Source organism: Vidua macroura, chromosome 20 (assembly GCF_024509145.1).
Source record: "Vidua macroura isolate BioBank_ID:100142 chromosome 20, ASM2450914v1, whole genome shotgun sequence".
Taxonomy (NCBI): Eukaryota; Metazoa; Chordata; class Aves; order Passeriformes; family Viduidae; genus Vidua; species Vidua macroura.
This window is the reverse complement of record NC_071590.1, coordinates 10,208,850-10,226,867: the sequence shown is the minus strand read 5'-3', so window position 1 is coordinate 10,226,867 and position 18,018 is coordinate 10,208,850. Positions and strand designations below refer to the sequence as shown.

Here is an 18,018-nt window from a genome sequence, read left to right as displayed (position 1 = left end):
TACAGTATTATGCACTCGTCTTTCAGTAGTGGAAGACTCCTCAGTGTGTGTCCCCGCCAGCCACGGCCCCTCAGCAGGGCACCCTTTTGTTTTTGTCTTAGAAGACTATAAATATAACTAGCTGGAACAGCTTGAACTCCAGGCCAGTTTATTTTTGAGATTTAACATCATCATACTGGTACCTGTTTGCTATTGGCACTTAAGGGACTCGAGTGGAAAATATTCCGGTGCAAACAGTGTCATTCCATTGATATCAGCAAGATGATGGCAGAGCCTCACTTTAATCTCTTGTTTTCCACAAAGCATTTGGCCTGGGGACTTCCCCATCGGCGCTTCCCAAGGGTCACTAATTGGGGCTGTTAATGAGAAGCTGACTAATCACCAACACCAGTGTGTTCCCCTTACAGTGGGACTCAGTCTGGGTAGGCAGGACTTTGCAGGACTGCAGCTGTAGAGTATTTCACACACCTTCCAGTGTTAAATCCCTCGTGGAAATCATTGTGCCAAGGGGCTGCAAGTGCTGATTGGGAGCTCTTGGACCTAAATTTAAACCATGGGACTTTCACTTTATCCTTATCAGGTTTCCACCTTCTTTAATTTCCCTTTATGACAACATTCCTGAGGGAGTGAACTGTCCATCTCTGACCTGATCACATACCATAAAACAAATTTCCCAAGTGTCCTGCTTTTTCTTTTCATATATACATAGGAGATAAGCTGTAGTTAAATGTTCTGTGGCCTTCAACAACATGGGAACCATTACTGTGTTCTAGGACAAGTTTTATGCAGTCAAAGGCTTTTCTGAACAGGGGGAACATACAAACTGTAACTGTAAAAGCTCTTGCTGCAGGAATTGGTTATTTCCACATGAACTATTTCTTCCATTTTTTGCAGATATGGGTAGAGAAAAAATATACAGTACTGTAATTTTGCATTATATGATATTTTTAAGTAGGGGAGAGAATTAAGTCGGCAACTTTGATGTGGAAGATACTCTCTAACAGGGTACAAAATATCAGGAATAATTTATTAGCAAAGACATTTAATTTTCATATTACTGCTTGGGAAAACTCCAAGTTGAGTGAGCTGTCAAAACGTAGCACCAACAGTGTATTCTTGAATGTTTACTTTGGGTTTGAAAGCACTTTTTCCTAATATTTTTCTAGCCTCTTTTGGTGGTAGTTTGACTTCTGTAGCTCTTTACAGGACGTGTGATTTTGCCACAGCAATCCCTGATGAATAATTGCTGATTGTGGCAGGAAAGCCTCTTTTTTTTTTGGTTTGTTTAAAGGGGTTAGCCCTTCATGTGCTTGTTGCTAAACTTTCGAACTCTGAAGTATTAATTAGAAGTTATTTTTATTAAACTTAACCAAGTCTGTATTCTCCTATGGTGCCAAGTTAGATGTTATTCCTAAAGGGAGAGTTTTGCTCCATTTAACTGTTTGGATTTGGTAGCAGGACGTGCTCTGGACACTCTGCTACAAACACTCCTGTGCTCATGTGTTCCTTTCTGTGTGTTTGATGCATTTCAAGCTGTGAACTGCTGATGGTCAAGTCCTTTTTTTTTTTCTTTTTTTTCTTTTTTTCAGTTTACATGAAGTTAAAAAGCAGATTTTTTTTTTCCCTTTTTTTCCTCATCCTTTCCTTCGATCTGTAAATCTAATGTCAAAAAGGGACAGTATCCTTTTGGCACCTCCCTGCTGGGAGAGATTGTCCCGGGGAGCTGCACGTGTGCAAGCCCTGTGTCACATCTCCAGGGGAGCAGCAGCAGGACAGAGGTGCTGAGACATGGTTTGGCTTTGTGACGTGCCCACACAGAGGTGTTTGTCCCTTGGCTGTGAGCTTTGACATTTGTAGCTTCCAGGTATGGGCAGGTAGGTGCTTATGCTGGGAATTAGGGAGAAATCCTTGGCTTGCTTCCCATGCCAGGGCCCTGTGGTCTCCTGAGGGGTGAAAGGTTTCCAGATTTTCTCTCTCCAAAGGGGATACAGTCTCTTTAAACTCTTAACTCTCTGTGTGGAAGGTAGATGATACTAATGTTGCCTGATTTCTCCTGCATTTACTCCGTATAACCCTTTGAGCACTGGCTGCATGCTGTTAGTTTGAACCAGGCTGCTTCTTTTACACCAAATTTACATTTCACTCCGAGCTGAGAGCATTTGAATGGGCACCTGCTCCTGTTGGGTGAACCTGATTTGTTCTTCCTGCCAAAGGTTGCAGCCAGAGGAGCCCTGCCCCAGGCACCCTCAAAGGGTTATCTGCTGCACTGACACACCTGTAAAGTACCTTTTTCTTTGGCATTACTGGAGATTCTCTGTATATTTTAATCAACTTCAGGTTTTTTTTTTGCTGCTTTTTCTAATGTCTGATTTCAACTAAACATTTCCTGTGTGAATGTGCCTTTTCAGATCTGCTTTGATATCTCTCTTCTGCAAGTATTGACCTGCATGCTTTACTCTGATACCGCCCTTCCGAGCTCCTCTGTATCCCTATCTTTTGTGATCTGTAAGTCCTGCTGTGTTAATAAATATTATCTTGGCATATTTTGAAAACGTGGGGGTGTGTGTGATTTGTTGCAAACTAGCAATGTATCTCTTCTTCCTCAAAAATGCAGAGTTTAAGGTTCTAGTATCCCCTTAAGCTGGTGGGTGCCTTTCTCTGGCAGAGCAGGGTGTGGGTGAGCTTCCTTCTCCTCTTCCAATGCTTTGACCTCGCTCCCTGTGACCTCCTGAATCTTTACCTGTCAACCTAAATAATATTTTTTCCAAAGATCTGTGTTTGAGAGGGATGGAGTGGAGCAAATGTGTGGTGGCAGGGTTGTTCTTGTGAGTTGGCACTGAAAAACTGTGTTGCTGTCTAGACTTTTATGAGTAGAAGCCCACTCAATAATATTCTGATATTTATTTAGCTAATCCAGTGTGAGTTAACCAGAACCCCAAAGTAAATTTTCCATTTGGGAAGTTCTACCTTTTAAATATTGAAACTTTCAAACATGGATGACAGCTGCAAATTTTTGGCATGCAATTATGTCACTTCAAATTCCTCCAGCTCCTGAGCCACTGACAGCTTGGGATTAGCATCAAATTAGCAGACAAGGAAAAAAGCTAAAAATAATTGGGATGTGGAATAGTTAAAATGTTGTGGGGTTTTGGAGTTGCCACAAGAGCAGAAACCAGCCCAGGAAGCAGAATGTGGCTTTTCTTCTTTACACCGAGCTGGAGAGACTTTAAAAGGGAAAAAAGGGGAGAAAAACATAACACCCCTCCTTGGTTCTGCAGATCAGTAGGTCATGCCCAGCCCTAAAGGTTTTTAAATCAAATATAAAGCTGAGACCTAATTCTGCAGGGCTGGTGCAGCTTGTGTTTGTTCAGCCAGTCATTCCTGGAGGAGGCAGAGGAACGTTCATGACTGTATTTATGATGTTTTTGTCCAGACTTGACAGTCAGATTGACTCCCTTGCCCTCATTTGGGTTAATTCTGCACACAGAAGAGCTGATCCACCCTGGTTTATCCCGGGAAGGCTCTGACAGGGAGGGTGTGGATGTGTTTGCCATGGGCCTCTGTGGGACTGAGCTCCCAGTGTCAGCCCAGGGGTTTTGTTCTGCTGTGAAACGTTGTTTATCATGACCATTTCAAAATAATTACCAAATCCTGTAATTCCACAAGGTTTGGAGCCTTTTCTCTCTTATTTCCTTCATTTATGTCACAGTCAGCATTCTTGATGGTTTCCACCTTAGCTACAGCCATTCTTTGGAGAAAGCAAGTGGCAATAATTCCCTTACTGTTAACAGTTCCAGGCTTCCCCAGCTGAGAATGGGGCTTGGGATTTCTCTGCTTGCTGACAGGCTGGTAGCAGCAGTGCATGAGGCTCCTGCAGTCTCCTGTCCCTTTCTGAGGCAGCAGGGAGCAGGTGGTGCCTGTCCCCGGGGCTGCTGCTCAGGCTGCAGGGGACGTTCCCAGGGTAACAGCACTGGCTGATCTGCTCTGCTGGGAGCCTGTGTCACCCTAACAACCACAACGTGACACCAGAGCTGGGTTTATTCATCAGGCTCTAATATCCACTGAAACACAAAACCCTGAAAGTCTCCTTTGCTGGCTGAAATCCCTACATTTATACCAATGTCCCTGAGTTGTCTCTCTCAGTTTTCTTCAGGTAGTCACTAATGCTGTCAAGGGTTTTCCTTAAATGATTAAACTGTTGACATTGAAGGCTCCAGCTTGTAATTTGCCTCCAGCCATAACTTAATCCTTGGTAGTTGAAATAAATTATTATAGTTGGCTCAAATCAGGGGTGACAAGTTTTTCTGCAGATGAGATAAGACTGGGAAACAGTATTTTTAGCTGCATTTCATCCTGCTGTATGTTCCTTGCAGCCAGTGCTTTCCCTTGGCTGGCTCCTGCAGGTGCATCTGGTCCCAGGTGATGATCTGGCACCTTGGACTTTGGGTTCCACATTCTTATTTTTCATACTTCTCACTAAATTGTTTTAGGACTGCTTGAGCTGTTAACACTGACTCTGAATGCAGTGTTTTTCCAGTAATATAATATTCCTAGAAAAAGGTTTATTCAGTGGAGTGATCCTTCTGGAATTATCAAAAAAAAAAAAAAAAAATCAAATGTACAGAATTGAACCATTGCATTTCACCTGAGCCCTTGCACCTCTTCAGAGGTTTTGTGTCTGCCTGAGTTCACACACAGAGAATCTTGACTCTTGGGTTGTGAATAATTAAACTATTGTTCTGCCTCCCCTGCCCTATTGATTGCAGGTCAGTTCAGGATTCCCCCTGGAGCCTGCTGCTGATCCTGCCTGTGCCTGAGCCAGGATTGGCTCAGCAGTGCCCTGACCTGGGCCTCTAGGACGTGTTTGCAGCTCAAAATCTCAGCAGTTACCAAAGGAATGATTCCCGACAGGATGTGAGCGTGCAGGTGCCGGGGTGGGATCCCCACTCCTCCCTCTCTCTCCCAGGGGCACTGCAACAGTGGCCAGGCTCAGATCTTTGCTGCCTTTTGGAGCCAGCACAAAGTGAAGGGAAACAGAGGTTGCCTGGTAGCTGGTGGTATTTGCAGGATGCCAGGATTAATTACAGCTGGCTCACGTGCTGGAGCTGGTTCTGGCTCTCTCTTTCATGCAAAGCTTTCGTTTCCCTTCTTTAAACAAAAACTTGAGAGCACAGGGTGTGGTGTGTGGTGATAAATCACCGGCCCCTTTCACTTCAGAGCCTTCTTTCTGTGCCGGGAGCAGGTGATTTCATCCCTTTCTGTTTACCCTCTGCAGGCTGCTGCTCTGCACATCCACAGTTCCAGTGGCACTTGGAGATGTGTGTGCAGGGGCTCAGCTCTGGGTTTGGGATGCTGGCGAGGACCAAGCAGCTGCAGGAGGGCCCTGGGGAGGGGCTGGTGGGTGCCTCGCTGGCCCATGGCAGTGGCCACTGAACTGGGCCATGTGTTGCTTGGGTTTTTCATTAGCCATGTATGTGGGTCATGCCTGGGAAGCAGCCTGGAGCCTGGCCTGCTCTCCCCCTCCAGTGGGATGAATAAACCAAGGCAGAAAAGGTTGGTTAGAATGGTTTCATCCTCGGGCTGGTGGCTGGAGTGCAGGAAGAGGACAGCTGGGAATTCAGCTTGTTCTTGTTCCCCCCGTGGCTCTGTCAGAGCCCAGTGTGCCAGCCCGTTCATCCCTTGGTGTTCAGCACCAGATCTCAGCCCCAGGCAGGCTCAGGGAAAACTCTCTGTGGTCTGGGTTTGCTGTTCCCGCAGCTGCTGGACCCCGGGCAATCCAAACTGGCAATTGTTCCTGCTGGAAAACAGATGCCAAAAGTAGGGTAGGGAGGGCTGGTTTGCTGGGGAGGGGGGGCTCATGCCCTCATGCAGACTGGCCAGCCCTGGCTCCGTGTGCCTTCACTGGGATCAGTGTCAGTCTGGAGCTGAAAGATCAGTGGGGTGGGAGCAGCCAGAGCCCCCGGGCACTGCAGGCTCTGAGCTCACACCTGCCCCTGGCAGGGAGAAGAACCTATTGGGCCATGTAACCACCAGGTGGGTATAAATGTTCGGAGCTTTCTGCAAAATAATTGGATTTTCTCTGGACTTAGCTTTTACAAACTATTTATTCAGTTAGAACATGATCTCTGCAATATCCCTGTCAGTGCTGGCACCTGGAAGTTTGACGAGTCGGCCGTGCGGCACTGCAGGAGCCCTGATAAGCTCAAACAGGATTTCTAGGCTTTTTTAGATCCTTGCAGCACATTTTTACATGTTATTTGTATCAAAGCATGAATATAAAATTAAAGTGTATTAATACTTTATCAGAGGAACGGAAAAGTCAGCCCAGTCTTCTGTGTGGTTGGATTCGATAAGATGAAATAACGCATTAAAGGTGTTTGACTTGTAACATTTATATTTTGATTGTAGATTCTGCAGCCAGAAAACTCAACTGGTGATCTGTGCAGCCTGGACTGGCCAGAAATTCTGTTTTTTTTTTTTTTTAGTGTTTCTTCACTACCATAGTGGTATGGTGACTTTCAGCTTAAAATGTAAGACGGCATTCAAAGGTCAAGGCTTGCATTCATTGAACAGAGAAATTTTTGTATGAAATGCTCAGGTATTTTCCAGATTATTTTTGTGCAAACTCCAATCCTCAGCGAGTACAACAATTCCCTGTGTCTGTTCTTGCAGTTCCTCCAGGCTCTCAGCAAGTCGTTCTTAGGCGGCGTAGAGAGTTTAAGGTTTGAACTTCAGCTCCTAATTGTGGGGGTTTGTTTCAGATGTGGATGACTTAAAGGGTGGCCCGTTGGGAAGCTGTCACAGTGGCTCTGCAGTCAGCAGCCTGGCGAGCTACGACTGGTCCGGCTCCGACAGGGACGACGGCCAGCAGGGCAAGAGGCTCTCCTGCTTCGCCCAGCCCGCGGGGAGCGGCTCCTCCGCGGCCACCTCTGTCCTCCAGAAGAAGGAGACCTTCTTTGGCAGCTCAGAAAACATCACCATGACAACAGTTTCCAAAGTGACAACCTTCTCCAGCGAGGATGCTTTGCAGGATGTTTCCTTCGCAGCCTTTGCGAACTTTAAGGACTCAGGGCCGGTCTCCAGCGGCCCCAGCGACGACGACGTCGGGGACTTTGGGGATTTTGCCAGACTTCCCTCGGAAGCTCAGGATGCAGCGGCAGCTGACACAGCCCCGGGCGCGGATTTCCTCGCTGGAGTCTCCTCTGAGCTGCGGAGAGAGGCCGCAGATGACTTTGGAGAGTTCCAAAGTGAAAAACCGAAAATCAGCAAGTTTGATTTCTTGGTGGCAACTTCCCAAGGCAAGGTGAAATCCAGTGAGGAGATGATCAAGAGTGAGCTGGCCACCTTTGACCTGTCTGTGCAAGGTAAGCCTGCCCACGGTGGAGGAACCTCATGATGCATGTGCTCATCAAAGGCTGGTTTTCCTAATTGAATTATAAATTAGCTAATGGGGATTGTTCCAAAGGCTGCTGGAAACGACCTGAACCTTCTCATTGATTTCTGTGGCATTTGGAGCAGGTCTTTTTCTACAAGGAAAATATTTGTTGTGCCAAAAACCTGTAAGAATTGAGGGACTTGGGGAAATCTGCAGCAGTCACTGAGTAAAGAGAAATATTTGTTCTTCTGGAGGAGCGGGACAGCCCTTGCTGCCACTTCATTCATTTTAAACAGCCTGGGTCTTTAGAGTGAAGGAATAACTTTTTACAACCTGACTTTTTAGGGTCTCATAAGAGGAGCCTGAGCCTGGGGGACAGAGAAATCAGTCGCTCCTCACCTCTGCCAGCCCTGGAGCAGCCGTTCAGGGACCGCTCGAACACTCTGAGCGAGAAGCCAGCGCTGCCCGTGATCAGGGACAAGTACAAGGACCTCACTGGGGAGGTGGAGGTAAGGAGCTGGCTGGAACACACCTGAGCTGGCACTGACATCAAGGGGCTTCTGTATCCAACTTTTTGGGACTTTGCCTGTTGGAGTATGGGCGTGACTGTGAGATGTGTCCGGGCGCAGTCGGATGTTGTGAGTGGAACCTGGAAGTTCCTTCTCTCACATCTTTAAAGGGAAGTGGGAAAACAGAGAAAGTTGTCTGAAACACAGAATCACTTGACCTTGCAGCCTAAGCTTATGACTGGAAATTAGTTACAGTTTAAATCTAATCCCAGCTTTGGCAGAGACCGTTTGCTTTGGGAAATGGCATCACTTTTTGGCTGTGTGGTAGTTATTTCTCTTACTCATCCTGAGAAGAGATGGGAAAAGGACTCGGATTAAATTCTGCTAATCCCCATTGCTAGAACAGCAGACTGTAACAAATGTGTCAGCAGGAGGTGTGTGCAATGAAACCTTTTACCCACCCCTATACATTCTCCTTTTGAAACTCATTCCCACTCCCAGAAATCAAATTTTAGAGTTCAGGTGCATAGAGAGTCTTGGAAGAATGGGGGAGAAATTAGGAACAGATCTGTTAAAAGTTCACACAGCTGATCTGCAAATAGTCTTTTGAAATGCCTGTCTGCTGTGTGTCTGTTGTGTAGGAGAGAGGGAGAGAAATGTGTGTAGGAACAAGACTGAGCCTGTCCTTCTCTTTGCTCTAGGAGAGTGAGAGGTACGCCTACGAGTGGCAGAGGTGCCTGGAGAGTGCCCTGCAGGTGAGTGTGGCTCCTCCAGATCCTTCCCTCCCTGCCTCACTCAGTGTTTGAGACCAACAGGCAGAAAAGTGGGGGGAATCAGCCCTGGGAATTACAGTTTTTAAACCAAAAGCTGCCACCTCCTCAGCTGAACACCCTACACTAATCTCCCCATCGCTGGGGATTAGTTTGGCTTTTCCCTAAATATTCCACATCTCTGGTTAGTGGGGTGGTCCCGTGTTTGGGTGCCCAGTATTGTGTGCTCAGGGCACTGGTACCAGTGCCTGGCTCCTCAGGGCTTCCTGAGGGACAGAACTGTTGGTGTGCTGTGCCCAGGGACTGTTCATGTGCTGCTGGGGATATTTCACAGCCAGATCAGTGCTGCTGAACATTTCTTCTTTGCACTTCAGTATTAGAGAGCCCAAACTGTGAATGCTCTTATTAAATTAGACAGCAAGGCATGCATGCTCCTAAAACTCTTAATTTGGTAATGAAACTATTGGGGGGAATACATTAAGGTTTTAAATGTTCACACTTTCCCCTGATCTACTTAAGCAGGAGTGTATAAAAACGTGTGATGGAGTGTGGCAATCATTTCTTTTTTAATTTGCCTCCTTTTCCAAATAACACTTTCTGCTGGGGGCAATCTTATTTGTAATGATTATTTAAAGATGGAAACCCCGTCATTTTATGAAATTCATTCCCACCAGGTCATAAAGAAAGCAAACGACACCTTAAATGGAATCAGCAGTTCATCTGTTTGCACTGAAGTTATCCAGTCTGCTCAAGGCATGGAATATTTACAGGGTATGTTTTAATTTTCCACATGTTCTACACTGAAAGTTCTTCCCCGAAAAACAAGAATATAGAATCACTCTTCCCCAAGTGGCATTATTTTTAATCCTAACCTTTGCCTGCATCTGAATAATGAAGAGCTCTTCTGCCAAATAAATGTAACTCCAGCTTTGAACTGACCCTCCACGGCCACCCCTCCTGTGCCACTCTGGTTTTGCCATTTCTGAATTCTGATCCTGTGCATTCTCTGCAATCCTCCCCTGTTTTACATCCACAGGGGTTGTTGAAGTCTACAGAGTGACAAAGAGGGTGGAGCTGGGCATCAAAGCAACTGCTGTTTGCAGTGAGAAGCTGCAGCAGCTGCTGAAGGATATTGATAAAGTGTGGAACAACCTGATCAGCTTCATGTCCCTGGCTGCTCTAACGGTAAGACCCAAATAAGCTGCCTGGTCACTAAAACAAATGTCATAATTTTATTTAAAGAGGCTTTGCAGGCTGTGGCGAGTTCATTGTTTGTGTTTCTTGTCTTGGAAAATGGAAATGAACTTATTTGTGAAAGCCAGTTCAGAAACCTCTAAGAAAACTGTTATTTGTGCACAAACATGATGTTGTCTTACTTGTACCTTAGTGATTTAGGTGATATCCTGGGTGTCTGTGGACATCTCCAGTAAGGCAAATTTAATACAATCCAAATAAGCCATTTTACAAAGGCAGAATGACAAGGACAAGTCTTGTTTTTAATATCCCTGCAATTGGTTTTAATGCTCACAATTCCATAACACTCAGTGGAGCAACACAGAACAACTAAACTGTTTTCCCTTCTCTCTGCATTTGGAAATGCCTGAGCTTGTTCTGGTTCCTGCCATGGACTAAACAGCTTTTCCTGCTCTGCCCTGCCAGGAAAAGCTCCCAGCCAGGCTGGTAGGAGCTGGAGAGCTTTGGGCATGGCTGGGTGAGGGGGACAGGCAGGGAAGGCCCTTTGGAGCAGGAGCATCCCATGGGAAGGGTCTGCAGAGGAGCTGGGATAGAGGGGGGCACACAGAGGTGCAGAACAGACACAAAGGGAAGGCAGGAAAACCACCCTGCCAGTAAATACCTTGTGGGGTTTGTGTTGCAGGAGATACAATGTGCAAAATCACTTCCTTTAACCGTGGAAACTCATCATTTTAGAGAATCACCCATTTTTGTGTGCTTTATATTGAGTGACACAGTGGATCTTTTGACTCAGTGCATATCCAAGGAGCCTTCAGGATCAGCACATCCCACCAAGCATCACTGAGCAGGTCATTACCATGGGGAGGTTTCCTCTGAGCATTTTAATTTGTGGCTTCCTCCTTGCACTGCAGCTGTGGCCACAAAAGGTTTTTCCTTCCCAATAAACACTTATTTATTAGTAAGGCTTGGAATTCTTGGTTTCTGCTTGAAATGCCCATCTCCAGCTCACTGTCATTCCCTGCAAGGCAGGTGTCATAAATGATCAGTCCCTTTTTACACACCTTGTGCACATTTTAAACCTCCCCAGGTATTTTGGTGATGTCCTGTGATGCACAGAGCCTGCCATCCTAGGAAATTTATATCCTCAGTGTTTTTCCTGCCTGGCAGAGGATTCACCTGTTTGAACTCTGGCATTGCTGATAGGAGCAACCCCAAGAGCTGCCAGGATCTTTTCCCAATTTAAACAGGTGGATTAAAATGCAGTTGCTAAAGTGCTTTTCCTTGGGAGATTACAGGGATTACCTGCAAGTCCAGAGCTTGGCCCCGTGTCCTCTGAGCAGCTCCTGGCTCGTAGCTCCAGCTGAAGGTGAAGCAGGGACTGCAAACAGGGACTTCTCACATGCACACAGAGTCCAGAGGGACTCGTGCCTCCTGTGATTCTCCAGATCCCCCCTGTTCTTGCCTCCCTTGCCCACGGGGTTCACGGGGAGGGTGGAACCCACACTTCTCCTAAATGCTGCAGAGGTGCCAATTAACTGCAGAGAAGGATTCCAGCTCCCAGGCATGGCTTGGAAAGGTTAATTTTATCTTTTAAAGGATTTTGTTACAAGGTAATTTTATGCACAGCCTTGTGGTTTTTCACAGCAAATTGCAGGATGACCTTCTCATTTGCTTCACTCATGCATTTGGTAAACAAATATTAGAGTGCCTTTATTAATTTGATTGATCTACTTAGAGTTTAAAGTGTGTTTTTTTTCAGGATTCCAGTTTCTCTCCAGCCATTCAGCAGGGCAGCATGAGCAGCATACCCACAGTGTGGATTAAGACACACATGGCCTGGGATCACACCCTTTTTTAAGCTTCTTGCATTTCTAGTCATTGTTTTTATTTGCATTACTATCTTCAGTGAAAAACTTGAACAGTTTTGTATCATCTTTGTGCATTGCTTTAATTGATCATTTATCCTGTGGCTGAAATGTGAGGTTAAGTACTGGAAAAGTGACACAATAATTCATTATTTACAGGCTTATTCTCCCACCCTTTGCCTGTCTTTAACCTGAGCTTGTGTGTGGCTGGTGGCCTGAATTCCATGGTTTGGTTAACCTTAATATCCCATTTTGTGCTGCTCTGCCATATTGTAGGGTCAAAAAAAAAAAAAAAAAAAACAACCCAAAAAGAGAAAACCAGCTGCCCTTTCTTGCTGAGGCAGTACCAGGACAATGAGCCCTGCTGCAGCCACCTCCCCAGGCTGGCTGGGAGAGCCAGCACAAACACCTGCACAAACACCTGCAGATCCTCTCTTTGCCTTCCCCCAGTTCCCAGTGCTCCTTCCCCTTTGGATGTGGGGCTGTGCAGCTCAAGGGTTCCTTCCTTGGTAGCTGAGGCCTTTTTAAAGACTTTGAGTGTTATAAATTGGAGCTGGTGGAGATGGCAAATCCATCCTGACAGCTCTGCTGGTTGTCACCCTGCCATGCCACGTGACATGCTGCCTCTTGGTGCTCAGTAATTCTTATCATGAAACTTTCTCAGGCACTGAAAATGCCCAAAAGTTCCTGTCTCCTCTCTTTAGCCAGATGAAAACTCCCTGGATTTCTCTTCCTGTATGCTGCGCCCCGGGATTAAAAATGCCCAGGACCTTGCCTGTGGAGTGTGTCTCCTAAACGTGGATTCCAGAAGCAAAGTAAGTGTGTGGTGCTTGAACTCCTTCTGAATTCACACTTTGGGCTTCCATTTGTAGCATCCCAGCCTGGTTTGGGTTGGAAGGGACCTTAAAGCCCATCCAGTGCCCCCTGAGCCATGGCAGGGACACCTCCCACTGTCCCAGCCTGCCCTTGGACACTTCCAGGGATGGGTGTACTGAAAAAAATATTCATGGTTATAATTTCTAAACTCAGACCTGTAGATGGGTCTCAGTATAATGGCATGTCCAGTGTTCCTTGGGCTTTGGTGTGACACAGATGTGGAGAAAGGGTTGAGTTTAATTGTTGGTAATGGGCAAGAAACAGAGATACTAAGATTGAAAAATACATACTTTTTTAACAAATAAACATCTTTTAATGACTTTTTCTTCACGAAATGGCTCACCAGAGGGGACTGTTGCCATGAACAGAGCTGGGAGGGACTCCCAGGACATGTGCAGAGTTGTGCCAACCAGTTAAAACTAGAGGCACTTTTCCTGACTTTTTTTGGTTTCAACGTTATTTCAGAAAGAAGAGAAACCTGTGGAAGAACTTCCCAAAAAAGTATGACTCTGTAAAAAACATTCTTTCTGGACTCATTCTTCCTGAGTGTGGAAGGCTGAGCTGCTCATGGGCTCTCAGCTGTCATTCTCAGTTGTACCAATCATTAATCCTCTTCTCCAGTCATGTTTTGTGGCCGTTAACTCTTGATCTGATCAACTAACATGCTCCAGAGCCTCCCCCTGTCTGTCTGCATGCCTGTACCTTGTGCCCAGCTCTCTGGTTTTGTGCTCCTTCTGTTGTGTGGTAGAAAAATCCCCGAGTCCCTGAATTTGTGCTGCCTGGGTGTCTGTAGCAAGAGAGGGGGGATTTCAGGGGCTTTGTGCTAGAAATATTGACTTTTGGCTTTGTGTAGCAGGCAGTGGCATTTTTAGAAATCTCTGCAGGAAATCCAGGGTGTGGAGAGCAGGGCTGGGTTATTTTTTTTTTAAACAGGGAGCTGTGAGGCATTGGAAAATATCTCCTAGCAACAAACAGCGAGGTGGTTTCAGCCTGTTCATGGCTTCACACGCTCAGAGGCTCCTATTGTAAAGCAGCTTCAATTAACAGGAGGAAGTAGATCAAATTCTACCTGAAATAACACTAATAGCAAGAATTGCACCTGCCTAACCCACAGCCAGGCTGGAGCCAGGGAAATAAATGCAGGAGCTGTCTGCTGGCAAGCAGGACAAGCTTCTCCTGCAGTAGGGAGGTGGAACAGAACCAGAAGATGCAGGGAGCAAGGTGAGTGAGCTGCCAGGGCTCAGGCCAGGGCTCCCTTCCTGCAGGTGTAGGTTGGCTCAGCTGTGATGGCTGAAGGTTTTGTCCACCTGCAGCTGAAATCAAAAGGGGTTGATGGGGTGCAGTGCTCAGGGGAGAGTCCTGTGCTGTTTCCCACTCTGGGTTTAGAGCCTGGAGGGGATCAGGCTGTCACACTTGTTTCAATTCTTCTTGCAGGCCTTTAATTCCGAGACAGATAACTTCAAGCTGGCATATGGAGGGCACCAGTACCACGCCAGCTGTGCCAACTTCTGGATCAACTGCGTGGAGCCCAAACCCCCCGGTCTCATCCTGCCAGACCTGCTCTGAGAGCAGCTGCACTGCAGGTGGAGCTTTGGGTCTCACCGTGCAGGACTTGGGGTGACTGCTCTGGTGGAGAGGCTGCAGCTGGGGTCAGGGCTTGAAACCTTTGGGGCTGATTTTTGGTCCAAAAATCAACGGGTTAAAGCCACTGTTACAGGTGGTGAAGAATTCACTTGTAATGGCCAAGGTTTCAGGAATAACTGGAAAGTATGTAGTATGGCAAAAAAAAAAAAAAAAAAGAAGTGGCATTTCAGTCTTTCTGAAGATGAAAACGTTATCCTGTGTAAAAGCAGCCTGGTAACCATGTCATAAACCTGGGAGAGGCCAGCATGGAGCTTCCCAGAGAACCTGGAATGCTGGGCTGATTTGCATAGAAGCAACCACTTAAATACTTGAAGTCTGCATTTGCAAGCAAATCTTTAACGTTTTTGGGAAACAGACCTTGATGTTCTTTAAGTATTTGCTGCTGTGGTATCACAGCACATGAGTCACAGCAGCATCCAGGCAGAATGAATTATTGACTCAGGAGGAGAAGCTGCTGGGTGTTTGTGCTTCCACTGCTCTGTGCTGGAAGTTGTGCTGGATGCAGAACTGGTTAGTGCTGGAAGGTGAGGACTGGAAAACTGCTGTAATTTTCCCTGTGCTGTGTGGATTCTGTAGTGCAGGCAGCTGGAGTTCAAAACTCACAGTCTTTGTTGTAAATACAGACAAACTTCCCTGGATTTGTCCTGAGCTCCAGGCAGGGTTTTGTCTCTCCTGACCTTTTGGGAGCTGTGTGGCTGCAGCACTGCTGAAAGCTGGACTCTGCTGATGCAGCACATCTGCTGCTGTGGAGATTCCTTCCCTTTTTTGGCTGTGGAGATGCTGTTCCTGATGGGATGGGATGGCTGTGTGTTAATCCTGCAGTCTGCTGCTACCTGTAGCAACGTGTTCCTGTGACTCAGAGCTGGCAGCACAAGGTGGCCCCTGGCTCCTGCAGCAGGGAGTGGGATTTAACACCCAAAGGGATTTAACCCTGGAATTTGGTGGTCTCAGCAAGCTGTGTTTGAAGCAGGCATTGTGTCCCTGCTGGTTGGTGGCTTTTGTAGGTGCCTCTCTGGACAGGTTTGTGTCACAGACTCTCACTAAATATTACCTGTACATCTAAAGTACCTGGTTCGTGCTTCAGATCCAATATCCAGAGGCCAGTGCAGTCAATGGAGTGCTGCTTACAGGATTTTAAACCTGGGGGAGCTTCATGGTGTTAAAAGAGACATCCCAGGGCCCTGTCTAGGTCTGCAGGGAATGAAGTGGGGTGTAAATCCATAGGGTGCAACTTTCTCCTTAATTCTTTGGCTTAGTCTCTCAGATCTGTTCCTTTCCTCCAGAGAGCTCAACAGCTTCTCCAAGTTAATCCTGCCCCCATTACAAGTACCTGACACTGACCTGTGGTTATTTGCTGAAACAGAAACTACAATGAGGAAAACGATGCTTTGTATTTCAAAAACAAACAGGCTTAGTTATACAAAACTATTAATTAGCCCAAATGAAAGAATCTTGGCTCAGAGGTGTCTGGCTCCTTCCTTACACCAATTACCATAAATCTCCTTGCTGCCTCAAATTAGCTCATTCATGAAATAAAGCACCGTGTGCCTCCAGCTCCAGCTGATCCAGAGGCAGATTTCCCGTGCTGTGCCTCCCACGTCCTGCCCAGTAATTACCAAAAAAAGCAGGGAAACAACTCCTTGCTTCTCTGCCTTTCATTTATTAGGTGGGAGAGAGCTCCAGCACCACAGCTCGTGCCCACAGCCCTTGTTTTGCAGCACTGTGAGGCTGCTGTGCCCCTCACCAGTGTTCCCACAGGAGTCTGGGGGCAGGGAGCCACTGGCAGGTATTCTCCAGTGGCTGGGAGAGGCTGGTGCTGAGGGAATGCTGTACTGGGAAAAGGGAGTTTACTGTCAGCCACCACAGCTCCCCAGCACTTTGCTAGAGAGGAATTTCTTCCCCCAGTTTAAAGAAAATGCCACAATTAAGAGGCCATGGTGTGAAATTTAAAGCATTGTCACAGGAGCATCTTCCATGCTGGCTTTTCTGTGCCTGTTACCAGGTGAGCCCCTCTCTGAGCTGCAGCCAGCGTCTCTTTTGGCCCATAAAAAAAGGAATGGACGTTCACAATTCCAGCTGCAGCAGAGCTCACTGAAGGGTGACACTGCTGCTCTCCTGCCCCCACAGCAGGGACAGCAGCAGGCACCATCCCTGCCCTTGTGGGGCAGGAAGGGCTCTGCTCCAGCAGCTTCAGCCATGGGAACACAGGGAGGGTTTCATGGAGATCCCCTGGATAAAGGCATCGCACAAGGAGGATCAGCTGCAGATCCCAGTCATTCCAATGACTCACTGGAGCATTCAGCATCCTCTCGGATGTTGTTGCCAGCCAAAGCCCAGTGTCCTTCCAAGCTGTATCCAAGGTGACAGGATTGTCACAGCCCACCTTCCCCCGCTGCCTTCCCTTTGCTTGTGTCCAATTTCAGACCTGTAACTCCTTTTCCTGCATGGATTCTCTCACTGGAAAAGAGAAACGAGATTTTCTTTGGTTTTTTTATCTATGTGTAGATAAATAAAAGGGGCTGCCTTGGCGTGACCTGTGGGGAGTGGGGTTTCTGTCTCTTTGTGTACATTTGGAGTTCTGAGGAATTATTTGCTCGGTTATTTAATGTATTTATGGCTTAACCCCGTTGTGTTCCTGGTGCTCCCCTGCCCTGGCAGCTGCTCCAGCCTCTCCCCTGCCCCTCCCTCCTGGTGTTTGGCCTCCCTGCAGCCCCTGGGAGGTCACCTGTGCCCTGGGCACTGTCACCTCCTGCACTCACCATTCATTCCAAGGACTTTTCCTCCTGGCTGGGTTTGGTGGGAGCAGCTCCTTCCCTGAAATCCCTGCAGGCTGTGGGGTGAGGGTGAGGTTCAGCCCAAGGCTGAGCAGGAGCTCATGTCCTGTCAGCTGCACTGGGAATCATAAACTTGAAACAAAACCTGCCTTTCCAATAAAAGCTGCTATTGTACAAACTGCTGCTTTGGATTTAATTCTGCACCTGTATTTAATTCCAGTTCTCAATGTTAAAATAGGAATGTCATAATTTTATGAAGAAGAGCAATCAGAAAACTTCTCTTTGTATTGTGATTCTTCTCCTGCCCTCTGGGCAAATGTTATTTTTCTTCCAGAAGTGGTTTTGTGATTATTTGGGTTTGTGCTGTGCTGGAGTTGCTGCTGATATTTTAAATCCAGTGAGAATAAGTGTTATTAATTGACTTTAGTACCTTGTTTACTCCCTTAATTCCTGCAATGATTTATAAATCCTCTGTTGAGATTCAAACCTGGTGTTCAATAAAAAGCTCGTTTCATATCTGACCAGCCTGGGAAGCTGAAATATTTATATTGTAATGTAAAAGAAACCTGCTCTGTGGCTGGGATGGGGAAGGTGTCTCACCAAATAGTGGAAGATATAAAATATTTTTCAGACAATTAAGATACCATTTGGAAAAGCCTGTGGGGAGCAGGAGAAGGGGTGTTCCTCTCAAAGCCAGTGGGTGTGCTCACAGCAATCCAAGCTAAACCAGGGCTCTCTTTTCTTTGGTTGCTCTACATTTGAGAATGGAGAAAAAAAATGGATTTTTGAGGGGGAAAACACTTGTGTAAAATCTTTGCTGTAGTGGATACAAGAGGAGCTTTTGCAGTGAAATCCCCACAAGCACTAAGGCTGTAATATAACCTTGAATGGGGATTTCAGGTGAATTGTTGCCTCATGTGTTTTATTAGGCAATTTCACTTTTTATAGGTCTAACTTTCCCTTGTGTTTAAAGCCAGCCTTTGGTGCCTTCTTGGCTGAAGATCAGCATCT

The 18,018-nt window shown here is 46.6% G+C and overlaps 1 protein-coding gene across 5 annotated transcripts in view; it reads left to right on the top strand.

Moving 5' to 3' along the window:
• Positions 1–17,528, top strand: part of SYNRG (synergin gamma) — a 36,001-nt gene extending 18,473 nt beyond the window's left edge. For 4 of the 5 annotated variants that reach the window (XM_053995324.1, XM_053995323.1, XM_053995322.1 and 1 more), the window contains 8 exons: positions 6,762–7,364; positions 7,721–7,884; positions 8,586–8,639; positions 9,329–9,425; positions 9,691–9,839; positions 12,418–12,528; positions 13,055–13,090; positions 14,024–17,528. In XM_053995324.1, coding sequence (XP_053851299.1) covers positions 6,762–7,364; positions 7,721–7,884; positions 8,586–8,639; positions 9,329–9,425; positions 9,691–9,839; positions 12,418–12,528; positions 13,055–13,090; positions 14,024–14,155 — 1,346 coding nt within the window. In that variant the 3' untranslated portion in view covers positions 14,156–17,528. The remainder of the gene's footprint in view (positions 1–6,761; positions 7,365–7,720; positions 7,885–8,585; positions 8,640–9,328; positions 9,426–9,690; positions 9,840–12,417; positions 12,529–13,054; positions 13,091–14,023) is intronic. The other variant, XM_053995325.1, reaches the window with a different exon arrangement.
• The last annotated feature ends 490 nt before the right edge of the window (positions 17,529–18,018 follow it).